The following is a 16,360-nucleotide window of genomic DNA, read 5'->3' on the forward strand; positions in this document are numbered from 1 at the left end:
GTCGTATAAAGGACATTGTTTTTTGTTAACAGATTCTATACATAGGACGTCTGAGAACGTCATAAGGATCCCGAAATATTAGTACTATTGACATGTGAGGACGTCCTAGCGACGTCCCAGCGACGCGGGGCGAGATAAGAATATTCAGAATTTGTCCTATTTTTTTTTTGGCATTTCGCTTTTCGCTTGCCGTACGCTAACGCTCAGTGCAACTATTAGCTTGTCATTGACTCCCATGTTAGCGCGGCGGAAAGAATGACTCGTATCTCCTAATCCAGGGCGCTCTCCGTGGTGATCAATGGATCGATATGCTGGCGCTTCATTTCTGCTCCTCATCCGTCTCTCCCGCAAAATATGAACGCTTTTTGGAGCGTAAAACAATATATTAAGATGATCGGGGATGTGAGGTCCCTTTGTAAAGTCAACTTTTTTAGGCAAGTGTTTCCTGTTTCATGGCTTTCAAAGTAAAAGCGATCAGACAACTCTGGCACTCTATAGCCTTTATTTTGAAGGCACTTCCTGTAATAAATGTGTTAAGGAACCAGATAAAAAAAAATATTCTTCTCCTGCACGTTGCCATGGCTGGACGCATCGGTCGTGTGGATGTCTATACGATGACTCAAAGGAGGGTTTTGAGTCGTATGTGGAGCGTCTGGAGCAGTGGATGTTGGCAAATGACATATTGCTGATGACAAGAGGGTGCCCGTGTTTCTTTTCGTGATTGGGGCGGACAGTGGCGTGCACAGATAGACACTAGGGGGTGCTAGAGCACCCCCTGCCCTTTTGGCAAAAAAAAAAAAAAAACTTTTTTTTTTTTGTAGTGTGTGGACTGTGCGGTGACATTGATCAAATCTTGATAGAAAAAAACGCTTCTACTATATTATTTAGGCCCCCCACAATCTAAAGCTATGTTTCTATGTCTGTGGTTCTTCGATTAAAGAAAAATAGCAGACCTACAAGCTCGTAGCGCGCGCTATGAGCTTGTAGATCTGCTATTTTTCAATAGCTAAAGCACCAAAATGGGTTCCCGCCCCAAAATGCGCTGCACAAGGTGCCCTTTTTTTCACTTGAGCACCTGCCCCTCTAAATGGCTGTGCACGCCACTGGGGGCGGACACTTGCAAGCTGCTGAAGAACCTGGTATCTCCTAAATGTGCCAAGTGGGATGGATTATGCTGACCTGAAGAGAGCATTATGGGTTTGCATTATAAACCGAAGCCGATTTGTGATAGCTGAACCCAAAAAACGTAAACCAGAAGGAAAGGGGAAGCTGTTTCTGATTATGTTGTTGCTTCGAGGCAGTTTGTCAGCCACCTGTGATTTTGGCCGTTACCTGGACGAGGCGCTGAGGGATATAGCTTTGTGTGTGGTGGACTGCACTCTGAGGCTGTGCAGCGCAGGTGTGCTGTCAGAAAAGGATCTGACATTCCGGCTGGCCTGTGAGATTGCTATATCAATGGAGCTTGCATCAAAGAAAACATTGGAGTTTGCAGGACACATGAGTGCACCGGCTCACCAGGTGAATGCCCTGTCAAGTGCTCACACTTTTTCTGATGGGGGGAGGAAAGGGCAGTACAGAGGGAACAATTATGACAACAGAGGAAGAGGCCAGAAAGTAATGAACAGAAATACTGGGGTGCAACAAGAACAAGCATGCTCAGTGGCATGCACGGATAGACACTAGGGGGTGCTAGAGCACCCCCTGCCCTTTTGGCAATTTTGCTCTTCTTATAATTTGTAGTGTGTGGACCATGCGGTGACATTGATCAAATCTTGATAAAAACGCTTCTACTATATTATTTAGGCCCCCCCACAATCTAAAGCTATGTGTTTCTATGTCAGTGGTTCCTCGATAAAAAGAAAATAGCAGACCTATACAAGCTCATATAGCGCGCCACTCGGTGGCGCGCTATATGAGCTTGTAGATCTGCTATTTTTCAATAGCTAAAGCACCAAAATGGGTTCCCGGCGCCCCAAAATGCGCTGCACAAGGTGCCCTTTTTTTCACTTGAGCACCTGCCCCCTCTAAATGTCTGTGCACGCCACTGAGCATGCTATCGATGTCTAGCATTAGCATGTTAGCATGATAGTATTATCATGTTAGGATTATCATGTTAGCATGTTAGCATGTTAGTATGTTAGCATGTTAGCATTAGCATGTTAGCATTAGCATGTTAGCATGGGAAACATTTAGCACATGACTGCAGATTCAAAAATGAAAAGTGTCACACATGCTCCAGGATTGGGCACATATCGCTCGTGCACGCAGAAGAGGCAATGTCACTTCTCAAACCCAGTATGTGGAAAATGAGGAAGATGCACCTGCAATAGATGATGAATGATGCAGGTGATGATCTTTTTGGATTGTATGCTATATATACTGTACATGTAGCCATGAGAAAGGTTACACAGTTTATGTTGTACCGGGTGACGAGAGCAAAACCATGCTACTGGATACAGGGTCAGCAGTGTCGGTGGTATCACAGGAGTTTTACCAGTCAAACCTAACCCGTTTCCCACTAAAAACCAGCCTCCAGATTGAAGCTGAAATCATATACTCAGGCAAGATAATCCCTGTTTGTGGGTACAGTACATAATGGTACCAGTACAGTATGAGATACAGCAAGTCACAATTTTATTTTATTTAATTACTTTTTTTTTCCACCTAAACGTCATCAGTGATGTTCATTGCAATGCCATTTCAATGCCATTGGTCATGATATTTGCATATAAATACCCCCCACAGAGGCTGACATCCACACAGATAAAAAATGTCTGGACCCTAATAAAAGTAGGTAAAATAATTGTAATATATGTTTTTTTTTGTGATCATTAGAATGTCTAGAACATGTTTTATTCATTATTGTGAAAGATATCCCCAAAATGTAAATTATTAATTTATATAATTATTATACATTTTTCATCAAACTTTATTTTTTTTATTTTTTTTTAACATATTTTTTTAGTCTCAGTCCTAGTAGTACAAAGTAGTAGTAAGGTTGAAATCTATTTTTTGCAAGTAGAAATGAATGCGGGTGTTAGAGGGTTAACCCATTCTGACCGGGCACCCATTTTGGTGTCAGCATCATGTTATGCTTTAGCTATTTAAAAATAGCAGATCTACAAGCTCATATCGCGCCACCGAGTGGCGCGATACGAGCTTGTAGGTCTGCTATTTTTGAAAAATCGAAGAGCGACTGACATTTCTAGAATCTGATCTCAGGTCAGAATGGGTTAATCGGACCAGTGTGTGTCCAGTGGAAACCTCGTAAGAATCTGATCTCAGGTCGGAATGGGTTAAAGAAACTACAGCTAAACTGGAAGCAGATTTCCACAGTACACAGTGTGCTATAACAGCAGCAGAATGGAATCCCAGGGTCCAAGAGGTGGTACAGCGACACCAGGCAGTGTTCTCTGAGGGTCGAGGATGCATTAAAGGTTTCAAAGCTAGGATTCGCACACAAAACCTGACACCACACCAATATCCTGTAAAGCACGTCCAGTTCCCTATATGCGCTAAAGGAAGCAGTAGAGAGAGAGAGCTGGACAGATTGGAAAAAGGCAAGAGTGATCTCGAAGGTTGAGACAAGTCAGTGGGCGTCGCCCATAGTCAATGTGCCCAAGGTAGGGCTGTCCCCGACTAAGGATTTGTATAGTCGACTGATAGATGAATACATTTGCTGTTAGTCGACTAATAGTCGACTGAGCAAAATAATTGTATATAAAAATAAAATATTTACAAAAATATACAAAAATATAGTATTATTCCACTAGGTCTGTGGGGGACATAAACACATTTGAACATTCTGACTGTTCAAATCTCTTCTTTTTTTTTTGTGAACAACTGAGAGGCTTGTCATTAGCCAGGTTGAGCACAGCAGGTGAGATTGAGATTCTGGAGTCTTATCAGGCCTGCAGCGCACTGTGCGATTCAAGACACAGGCAGTGGCACATTGCCACACAGGCAGACACACTCCACATGCACATTGGAGATTTGAACAGTCAGAATGTTCAAATGTGTTTATGTCCCCCACAGACCTAGTGGAATAATACAATATTTTTGTATATTTTTTGTAAATATTGTATTTTTATATAAAAAAAATTGGGGCAAAAACAAAATATTATTTTCTTGTTATTTTATGAACATCGACTAAGAGGTGGTCAGTCGACTGAGACCCGTTCCGATCGATTGGTCGACTATTCGACTAATCGAGGTCAACCCTACCGTTAACACTCACAAGGGACTGTAAAAAATACCACCGCCTTAGCTATAGGTGTTTCCAGTGCACCTGCAATTTTTTCAGTCAGTCCATGGACCAGATGCTGCAATTAGGGCTGGATCGTGTGACATGCTTTTTGGATGATATCCTCATCACTGCGTTTAAAGAGGCTGGATGAAGTGCTCACATGTCTTTGAAAAACATGGGGTCAGAGTGAAACTGTCCCAAGTGCCATTTTTGTTTTCAGAGCAGTGTTGTGTATCTGGGACATCGTATTGACAAAGAGGGTCTTCACCCCACGGATGACAAAGTGGCAGCCATATAACCGAAGGCAACCGGCACCAACAAAATGTCACAGAATTTAAGTCGTTCTTGGGGCTTCTCAATTACTATTCCCGTTTCTTGGAAAACCCGTCTAAAGCCTCTGCACAACCTGCTAAAACAAGATGTGAAGTGGGTTTGGACTGCTGAATGTGCTAAAGCGTTTAATGACGCTAAACAACTGTTGAAGCAGAATACAGTGTTGGTGCACTACGACACTCGCATGCCACTGAAACCGCTGAAACTTGTTGGTGCTGTGATCTCCCGTGTGATGGAAAATGGAGAGGAACGACCTGTGGCTTCTTTTGCATCGAGGACTCTGACCGATGCTGAAAAGAAGTATGTGCCCAGATTGAAAAGGAGGCGCTTGCCTGCATCATTTTTGGAGTAAAGAAATTCCACAAATATTTGTATGGGAGAAAGGTCACTCTCCTGACAGACCACAAGCCATTGTTTGGCAATCCTGGGGCCGAAAACAGCCGTTCCAACATTGGCAGCTTTGAGGATGCAACGTTCTCATGGCGTACAATTACGTCATTGAATACAAGAAATCAGCTGATCATGCAAAATGCTGATGCTTTGTCACGCCTTCCACCAAGCCTCGGGTGACACAACACAGCGGAGGAGGAAAGTATCTTCTAATTTCTCTCATGTGGAGGAATTTTCCAATCAGTGCAAACGACATTGAGAATGCTACAATGAAGGATCCTGTTCTTATAGCAAGGTTGTGGAGCTTACACAATGAATGGCTGGCCTGACCCATTCTGAACGGGAACCCGTTTTGGTGTTAGCATCATGTCGTGCTTTACCTATTGAAAAATAGCAGATCTACAAGCTCATATCGCGCCACCGAGTGGCGCGATACGAGCTTGTAGGTCTGCTATTTTTTGAAAAATCGAAGAACGACTGACATTTTTAGAATCTGATCTCAGGTCAGAATGGGTTAATCAGACCAGTGTGTGTCCAGTGGAAACCTCGTATGAATCTGATCTCAGGTCAGAATGGGCTAATCATGTGCAGGATGAAGCACTGAGACCGTTACTTCATGCACAGACAGGAGTTGTCAGCGAAGCAAGGCTGCATTCTCCGGGGCCAAAGAGTCATCATACCCCCAGTTCACCGACAGAGAGTACTGGGAGACCAGTGTTGGCAAAATATTACTTTAACACTAATATACTACTTATTACTTATTACTTTTTTTTTAAGTAATAAAGTTACACTACTTATTACTCCCTGAGAAAAGTAACTAGTTACTTATTACTTTACTTATTACTTTTTTCTCTCGCCCCCAGTAATTGCATATTTTGTCCCCAAAAGTCTTACTTTGCATTTTCAACATTAGCAGTCCCCCCTCCCCTATTCTGCAGTGTTTATTTAACTCATGATGATGGATCCATTTGTACACATAGATTAGAAGTAGATTTCGACGTGGAATATAGCTTCTTCCGTATGCACGACTTGCAGCGGACAATAATGTTCATCTCGTCTTGATCACGGACATATACTCAAAATAATCCTCCACCTCCTCCATTGTTAGTTTATTTACATCTCTTCTCTCTAACAGTGCAGTCTAACGAGTTTTAAGGCCTTCTGCATCCGATACTTCACACATACGTACCGACGAGTGTGCATCGTTTCCGTATCCGCTCTAGAGTCTAGATCTAGAGCGGATCAGCAGTCTGCAAAGCAACTTGACTTCAACCCAGTCTACCATTATAAATAAACACTCAAACCCACATATAGTATATTACTTAAGTTACTTGCCAACACTGTGGAAGACCTTCACCATGAGCACCCAGGTATCTGTCGTATGAAGGCTCTTGCCCGCAGTTATCTCTGGTGGCCAGGCTGTGATGCTGATATCCAAGAACTTGTGGAAAAGGGTGCTCGGTATGCCAAAGCAGTACAGAAAATGCCAGCGGTGGGCGCCGCTGCACCATTGGAGATGGCCAGAAAGAGTGTGGCAGAGGATTCACATTGATTTTGCTCAGTGGCGTGCACAGACATTTAGAGGGGCAGGTGCTCAAGTGGAAAAAAAGGTCACCTTGTGCAGCGCATTTTGGGGCGGGAACCCATTTTGGCGCTTTAGCTATTGAAAAATAGCAGATCTACAAGCTCATAGGTCTACGGGCTTGTAGGCAGCGGCGCAACACGGACCGAACGCTAGGGGGGGACATATAGCGTCGCCGCGAAGCGGCGCCGCCGAAAAATCCGTCCCCCCCGTCCCCCCCACCACCCTAGGAGAGGGGGGGATGGGGGGGTCTAACCACAAACGTGGGGTTATGGTTAGGGTTTGGGGTCGAACTACAGAGAGGTTGTTCCAGTGACTCAATGTACATACAAAACTGCGTTTTGGCACAGTTATTATTATTATTATGAATTACCTGGCTGTGATTCCTCCTCCTCCCCATTTGTCTCAAAACGTAAAAGTTTAACCACATTATCAGCAGCGCCTCGAACAGGTCAAAACTCACTGACCATCTGATCTGTAAGTTAGCCTATCCTATAAAATGTACAACACCTGGGAGGTTTTCAGGAGAGGATGTTTTAATGTAGTTTAGTTCAACCCATGCAACTCGAGAGGAAAGAAAAACCTGCAGCGCCTTACCTGGTCTTGACAGTTAATAGCGGCGTCGATCTCCTCCTTTCCCCAAATCCCCCAAAATAATAATATAATTCCCAAAGTGGGGTCCGGGGACCCCCAGAGGTACAACTACATGATAGTTTGTGGCATGTCATGTGGACGCTCTCAGTTTTTTTAATTAACATTGATTATCAATTGGAGTCCCACCGCTAGAAATGGTTAAAATAGGGTCCGTCCGAGCTGTATAAATCTTCTCTTATGGGGGTCCTTCTCTTCTCTTCAAATGGGGGGGGTCCGCAGGCTAATACGTGTCCATTTGGGGGTCCTTGACATGAAAAGGATAACGTAAATCCATTCATCTATTGATCGTCTGACGGTGCCAAAGTGGTGCGTGACACCAAAAGTGGTGTCCTATTGAATTCTGTTCCTGTATTATTAGAATCATTACAGAGTGCAAAGCACATTGGGTCACTGATTGCGGTGTAACAACTCCCAACTTCCGAAAGTTGAGAGAACGGGCCAAACCATTTTGGGATTTAAACAGGGGTGGATCAAATATATGCTTCAAAATATATCGCGTTTATGAACGCAGGATTTCAAAAGTATTACTCCTAAGATAACTTTGGAGCCAGGGGGGGACCCCCCCAGCCAGGGGGGACCCACTAACACATCTGGGGGGGACCAATGTGAGGCTGGCAGGGGACGAAACCCCTCCGTCCCCTACCCTATTGCGCCCCTGCTTGTAGGTCTGCTATTTTATTTATTTATCGAAGAACCACTGACATAGAAACATAGCTTTAGATTGTGGGGGGTCTAAATAATATAGTAGAAGCGTTTTTTTATCAAGATTTGATCAATGTCACCGCATGGTCCACACACTACAAATTAAGAAAAAAATAATATATATATATATATATATATATATTTTTAGCACATTGCCAAAAGGGCAGGGGGTGCTCTAGCACCCCCTAGTGTATATCTGTGCACGCCACTGATTTTGCTGAGAAAGACGAGCAGCATTTTCTAATTGTCATAGATGGCCACTCCAAGTGGTTGGAAAGTTTTCCCGATGTCCTCCACAACAGAACTTCCTCCTCTCAGAACTCCATTGTGGTTCTGAGGGGCCTGTCTGCTGCTTATGGCCTACCAGGAGAGTTGGTTTCGGACAATGGCCCGCAACTAGTGTCTAACCCTCTAACACCCGCATTAATTTCTACATGCAAAAAATAGATTTCAACCTTTGTACTACTAGGACTAAGACTAAAAAATATGTTAAAAAAAATAAAAAAATAAAGTTTGATGAAAAATTTATAATAATTATATAATAATTATATAATAATATAATAAATTAATAATTTACATTTTGGGGATATCTTTCACAATAATGAATAAAACATGTTCTAGACATTCTAATGATCACAAAAAAACATATATTACAATTATTTTACCTACTTTTATTAGGGTAAAGGTCAAAAGTCTTAGGTTAAAAAATGTTCAAAGTCGCACAGAGTCCAGACATTTTTAATTTGTGTGAATTTCAGCCTCTGTGGGGGGGGGGGGGGGGGGGGGGGGTTATATGCAAATATCATGACCAATGGCATTGAAATGGCATTGCAATGAACATCACTGATGACGTTTAGGTGAAAAAAGAACAGAAAAATATTATAATAATTTAGTAATTAAATAAAATAAAATTGTTGCTAAAAAGCAACGCTGGGTCTTAGAGGGCTAAGGAGTTTACTCAATTCCTGCAGAGTAATGGAATCGGACATACTGCCGTGCCTGCATACCACCCTGCATTAAACAGACCGGGCAGAACGGTCTGTGTACAGATCCTGAAGCGAGCTCTGACAAAAAAATGAGCTGGAGGCGGATATGGTCAGGCTTTGTTGTCGCTCAGTCGCGGGTTAGCAAACTTCCTGCTTACGTACCGCAGTACACTGATGTATATGGAACTGCAAGGACTTGAAAACTTTCATCTGACTGTCCGTCGTCCGTTCTCTTCTCTCTTAAGTTGCTAGGAAATATACGTCACACCCCCCACACTGTGACTGGTCGGACCCCCAGCTGAGTTGTTCCTGAAGCGCCAGGTCCGAACACCGGTTCAGTTTACTGAAGCCTGAGCTTTGCCAGACGGGTTGAAAAACAACAAAGCCGCACAGAAGTACCATCATGACCGTGGAGGAGACTCTCCTGTCCGTGTTTTCAGGGAAAAGGAGAGGACGTCCGCATTCGAAATTTTCAGGGATGGAGTCGAGGCCTGTTTCTTGAGTAGGCCCCCCTACTCAAGAAACACAATCTTGATCCCTCTGTTTTGGGTAACTATCGACCCATTTCAAATCTACCCTTTCTGGGCAAGGTTTTAGAAAAATGCATCTCTCATCAATTGGATGTGTTTCTACAGAACAATAATGTGCACAACAAATTCCAATCTGGCTTTAGGAAAGGTCACAGCACAGAAACAGCACTTGTAAAAGTAATGAATGATCTTAGGGTGTCTGCTGACAAGAAACATGTATCCGTTATCTTACTTCTAGATTTAACGGCTGCATTTGACACGATTGATCATTCAATTTTAATACAGCGTCTGGAGCACTGGATAGGCCTGTCTGGTACGGCCCTGTCCTGGTTCTCCTCCTACCTATCAAACAGAAGGTACTTTGTCAATCTAGCCGAGTTTGACTCAGACAAACACGACATCAGTTCTGGTGTTCCACAGGGCTCGATTCTTGGTCCTCTGCTATTCTCCTTGTACATACTGCCATTGGGTGAACTCATTGCCAATCACGGAGTCAATTTTCATTTCTATGCTGATGATACCCAATTATATCTTTCTGTGGCTCCAGACGATCCCTGTGCTTTAGACCCGCTGTTGACCTGTCTGTCTAGCATCAAATGTTGGATGAGTGAGAACTTTCTCAAGCTAAATGAGGATAAGACAGAAGTTCTCATAATCGGTTCTAGCGAGCAGAAAGAATCAATAATAAGCAGACTTGGCAACCTGACTGTAGAAAGTAACAGTACAGTAAAGAACCTGGGGGTTATTATTGATTCTGAATTTAATTTTAATTCACACATTAATCATGTTACCAAGATTGCCTTTTTTCACCTTAGAAATATTGCACAAATCAGAGCCTATTTTTTGTCCTTGGACGATGCAAAAACGCTAATCCACGCCTTTGTTTTTTCTCGGCTTGATTACTGCAATGCACTCTTTTCAGGACTGCCTATAAGAAAATGACTAACAGATTACAACTTGTCCAAAATGCAGCAGCTAGAGTTTTAACTAGAACTAAGATGAGAGAACATATTACTCCAGTTTTGGCATCACTGCACTGGCTTCCGGTTGTTTTTAGGATTGATTTTAAAATTATTTTACTTGTCTATAAAGCTCTCAATGGTCTCGCACCGACGTACCTCCGTGACTGCCTACCTAGATATGTCCTGTCCCTATAACCGCCCCCCTCAGGTCCTCCAATGCTGGCCTACTTGAAGTGCCTAAAAGAATGTGCACAAAAAAATATGGTGAGGCAGCTTTTTGCTTCTACGGCCCAACAGCCTGGAATAAACTTACATTCGAGCTCAGACACGCACCCTCTGTAGACATTTTTAAATCTCAACTCAAGACTCACCTCTTCACTCTTGCTTTTAGTTGAGTTTTACTACCTGCCCTGACTGATTTGCTGCATGTGGTGTTTTAATTTGTTTTTTATTTATTTCATGTTCTTATATTCAATTTTGTTCTTTGCCATTGTTCTATCATTTTAACTACTTGTGTTTTATTGTATTATACTTTTATTTTTATTTTTGTGCCCTGCCCTGTGAAGCACTTTGAGCTGCATTTATGTATGAAAGGTGCTATACAAATAACCGCCCGCCACCAGAGGGCGCAGCTGTAGCACACACACACACACACACAACGAGCTGCGTTCGCTTCCCGCGTTTGCGCGTCCAACTTGTTATTATTACGTTTATTACTATGTTGAATGCTCTCCAAGTGTGTTATTTACAAGTCCCAGAATATTACAGTTGTCATTTATTTTGTGTTTTGCAGGAGAAGATGACAGCCTGGCCTTTAAGGTCAAGGTAACCGTGGGCGACATCTTCAGGAAAGAGTTCAAGGTCCACGACCCCGCGGCCAAATGGATAAACGGTGAGTTTAACCCCTTTGATGAGTTTCTCTGCAGCAGCGGTTCCATGTTGGGCTACCATTGTTAACCCATTCTGACCTGAGATCAGATTCTAAAAAATGTCTTCTACACCCTGACAGTTTTCCATTCTGACCTGAGATCAGATTCTAAAAATGTCAGTCGCTCTTCGATTTTTCAAAAATAGCAGACCTACAAGCTCGTAGCGCGCCACCGAGTGGCGCGCTACGAGCTTGTAGATCTGCTATTTTTCAATAGCTAAAGCACGACATGATGCTAACACCAAAACGGGTTCTAAAATCCTAACATTTTTCTGAAAAAAACCCATGTTTCTATGTCAGTGGGTGCTCAACCTTTTTCATGTCAAGGACCCCCAGAATTATCTCTATTGGGCCACGGACCCCCCCCCCCCCCCCCCATCTCAAAATATGTAGTTCCAGGGACCCCCCCCCCCCCCAGAAGCAAATATCTTAGTTAAAAATGTTCTCTCTGAAATATATATTCAATCAGTTGCGCCACATTTGAACGATTCTTCTAAAATAGCAGACCTACAAGCTCGTAGCGCGCCACTCGGTGGCGCGCTACGAGCTTGTAGATCTGCTATTTATCAATAGCTAAAGCATAACATGATGCTAACACCAAAATAGATTCCCGTTCAGAATGGATTAATCATCACAGCGAGAGGCTCGGCCCATTTGTCGACTCCTTTTCCTCTCCCAGAATAGCTAGCTGTTGTAAAAGGAAACCATTTGTCAAACGCCGTACAGCAATTAGAGGTAAGAGTGGCTGCACTGAACACAAATGTTTCCTTCTTTTTTTCTCCTTTCTCTCCCCCTGTGTCTCGTCAACATCAACATTTGTTGGCGCTTTGTTGTGTAATTGTTTGACCTTTGCTGGCCCACACTTTCTCCCACAGAATGCTTTGTGCTTCAAAAAAGCTGTATAGCTATATATCAGTGTGTTGTGCAAGCTTCATTGCTGTTATTATTTCGCTCGGTCGGTACCATAGCATATGCCTGACACTGTTGAGGGTTGCGTTCGGGGAAAATGCGCAACGGGGAATGTGGTCAGGTTGTTGAGTGTGGTGCAGTGTTTTGGCAGCATATTTCTATTTTAGTTTTAGTCATAGTCTCTTGAATAGTTTTCACTTAGTTTTAGTCACATTTTAGTCACCTGGAATGTTCTAGTGTTTAGTCTAGTTTTAGTCGACTAAATGTCATACGATTTTAGTCGACTAAATTTACAATTGATTTAGTCGACTAAAATGTGTTTTGACAGGCCTTGGTGTCGTTGTAATGACATATTTTGCACTTTGGTTGCATGCTGAAAATAGTCCACTAGACCCTTACTAACATTTTAGTCTCGTTTTTATTTGTTGACGAAATTGTCAGTATATTTAGTCTTAGTTTTAGTCATCGTAGATTCGTTTTTATTTAGTTTTTATTTAGTTTTAGTCAGTGAAAAAAGGTAGTCGACGAACATCTTTCGTCTTAGTTTTAGTCGACGAAAACAACACTGGTGTGGTGGGCGGTGACATCACAGTGCATTCAGTGCAGTGTTGTTTATGGCAGCAAATTTCGATTTTTAGTTTAGTCATAGTCTTTGGACTGAAACTTTATTTAGTTTTAGTCATATTTTAGTCACCTGGAAATGTCTTAGTGTTTTAGTCGACTAAATGTCATAAGATTTTAGTCGACTAAATCTACAGGTGATTCAGTCGACTAAAATGTATTTTGGCGGGCCTTGATGCCGTCGTAATGAGTGTTTTTACACTTGCTGAAAATAGCCGATCTACAAGCTTCACAAGTGAGCTTGTAGATCGGCTATTTTCAGCATGCAACCAAGAGTAAAATGACTTATAGTGGATCTCTTGTCCACTATAGTCCATTCCTAACATTTTAGTCTAGTTTTTATTTGTCGACGAAATTGTCAGTATATTTAGTCTTATAGTTTTAGTCGTCGTAGCTTAGTTTTCATTTAGTTTCCATTCGTTTTTGTCAGTGGGAAAAAGGTAGTCGACGAACATTTTTTCGACTTAGTTTTAGTCGACGAAAACAACACTTTTTCAGTGTGCGTTATTTACGAACGACCACAGCTGTGACGCAATCACACCGATTCACACCGGAGGACCCCAGCTTCAGGGTTAGGGTCTCTCAGTGGACGACCCCAGCTTCAGGGTTAGGGTCTCTCAGTGGACGACCCCAGCTTCAGGGGTAGGGTCTCTCAGTGGACGACCCCAGCTTCAGGGTTAGGGTCTCTCAGTGGACGACCCCAGCTTCAGGGTTAGGGTCTCTCAGTGGACGACCCCAGCTTCAGGGTTAGGGTCTCTCAGTGGACGACCCCAGCTTCAGGGTTAGGGTCTCTCAGTGGACGACCCCCAGCTTCAGGGTTAGGGTCTCTCAGTGGACGACCCCAGCTTCAGGGTTAGGGTCTCTCAGTGGACGACCCCAGCTTCAGGGTTAGGGTCTCTCAGTGGACGACCCCAGCTTCAGGGTTAGGGTCTCTCAGTGGATAACCCCAGCTTCAGGCCCTTTCTGAAACCAGTCCCTTGACTTGAAGTGCTCTCGGGAGGTTCCCTCGTCAGGAAGTGCCCCTCCAGCTGAATCAAGTTCCCTTGATTAGGGTGCTGGGTTTATAAAACTGTTTGGAAATACACTCGCCCTCCTTGTGCAGAAACAGGAAACAGACACTATTCGTTGCCATGGTTACCATCATGCAATTGTGTTACCTGTTATTTTGTTTGTACAGTTATATTGCATTGCATCGTGTATGTTTGTGTGACATGTGGATTTCATTAATATGGAAAAAGGAAATACAGCATGACTGTCAAAAATGACAATCCATGGTGTTTATAAATCATTGTGTTAAAAGTTGTTTTGTTTGTGTGGTTTCATTTATAGTTTTTCACGGTGGGGTAAATAAAGAGCCCTTGTGAACATCAGTTGGAGTGTTGTCTATTCTGCATCAGATGAAGATTGTTTAGGAGGAGTTTATTTATCATTTATTTGTGGTGGTACTTCCATTTGTAGGTGGCGGTTTACATGCGGACAGAGAGCAGGGCTGCACAAGGCAATCGAGTCTAGATCGGCACAGACTCGCTCTTGAGGGCTTTATAAGCCACTTCCACTCAAGGCTGCTTGGTTTCGGACGACACTTAATATGGCGCAGCCTCGTGTGAACGCGCATATCGAGGGCAAGTGTGTAGGGCGAGTGGCGAGGAGCTGGTTTCAGAAAGGGGGTCAGGGTAGGGTCTCTCAGTGGATAACCCCAGCTTCAGGGTTAGGGTCTCTCGGTGCAGGGCACTCGGCACATCACCCGGTGTGTTCAGGGCGCATTTTTTCCCGAACGCACCCTGTAAGTGTGGATGTATTCACTTCATGCATGCGCATAGTTACCCTCCATTTCTAATATTGCAGTATTGATACTTTTACCTACAGTAAGTTAACTTTTTGTCCACCACTGACTGAGCTAGCAGGACCAATGAGGTGATTATTTGATTGGAGACTGATTTGGAATGACAGCTCTCTCTCTCTCTCTCTCTCTCTCTCTCTCTCTCTCTCTCTCTCTCTCTCTCTCTCTCTCTCTCTCTCTCTCTCTCTCGTAGTATAACTTTCATTTCTCCTATAACTCTGAACGGGATCCCCTTTGGGTGTCAGCATCATGTTATACTTTAGCTATTGAAAAATAGCAGATCTACAAGCTCATAGCGCGCCACCGAGTGGCGCGCTACGAGCTTGTAGGTCTGCTATTTATTTATTTTTAATCGAAGAACGACTGACATAGAAACATATAGCTTTTTCAGAAAACTGTCAGGATGTAGAAGACATTTTTAGAATCTGATCTCAGGTCAGAATGAAAACTGTCAGGATGTAGAAGACATTTTTAGAATCTGATCTCAGGTCAGAATGAAAACTGTCAGGAACTGTCCAGCCGGTTATTTTTGGTTGTTTGGGTTCGGCCGCCGGTCACCATATGTTCCGTCTGATAAGCCTAGTCCCCGGCGACCGTGTGTGTTCCTGTATGCTTGCATGTACAGTACTGTACAGTACGTGACCCACAAAACCCCTAAACAACAATCTTGGATACGGTCTAGTGCACATCTGGAAGCAGGCATCTGTTCCTGAAGCCATTGAAATGGTAAATTTATACAGCGCCTTTATCCAAGGCGCTTTACATAGATTGTGCATTACATTCACCCATTCACACACACATTCACACACCTTTACATAGATTGTGCATTACATTCACCCATTCACACACACATTCACACACCTTTACATAGATTGTGCATTACATTCACCCATTCACACACACATTCATACACCTTTACATAGATTGTGCATTACATTCACCCATTCACACACACATTCATACACCTTTACATAGATTGTGCATTACATTCACCCATTCACACACACATTCACACACCTTTACATAGATTGTGCATTACATTCACCCATTCACACACACATTCACACACCTTTACATAGATTGTGCATCACATTCACCCATTCACACACACATTCACACACCAATGGCAGCGGAAACCATGCAAGGTACCAACCAGCACATCGGGAGCAATTTGGGGTTCAGAGTCTTGCCCAAGGACACTTCGACATGTAGACAGGAGGTGGAGGAGCCGGGATTCGAACCGTCGACCCATATGGATCATTGGGCGACCTGCTCTACCTCCTGAGCCACAGTGGCCCTGATTCTACATGTCTTTATCCCATTCTGACCTGAGATCAGATTCATACGAGGTTTCCACTGGACACACACACTGGTCTGATTAACCCATTCTGACCGGGCACCCATTTTGGTGTCGGCATCATGTTATGCTTTAGCTATTTAAAAATAGCAGATCTACAAGCTCATATCGCGCCACCGAGTGGCGCGATACGAGCTTGTAGGTCTGCTATTTTTGAAAGAAATCGAAGAGCGACTGACATTTTTAGAATCTGATCTCAGGTCAGAATGGATTCGTCAGACCAGCGTGTGTCCAGTGGAAACCTCGTATGAATCTGATCTCAGGTCAGAATGGGTTAAAGCATGACAGTTTTCTGAAAAACCTGTGTTTCTATACAGTAT

At 43.2% G+C, this 16,360-nt stretch overlaps 1 protein-coding gene across 1 annotated transcript in view; it reads left to right on the forward strand.

Moving 5' to 3' along the window:
• The window catches only part of LOC310868271 (A-type potassium channel modulatory protein DPP6-like), a gene marked incomplete at both ends in the record, with an annotated part of 552,655 nt that overhangs the window by 400,201 nt on the left and 136,094 nt on the right, over positions 1 to 16,360 (forward strand). Inside the window, 1 exon segment of the mRNA XM_083778624.1 lies at positions 11,179 to 11,277. Within this exon segment, the coding sequence (XP_083634750.1) occupies positions 11,179 to 11,277 (99 nt within the window).

Source organism: Protomyctophum parallelum, assembly GCF_964188405.1.
Source record: "Protomyctophum parallelum genome assembly, chromosome: 12".
NCBI lineage: Eukaryota > Metazoa > Chordata > Actinopteri > Myctophiformes > Myctophidae > Protomyctophum > Protomyctophum parallelum.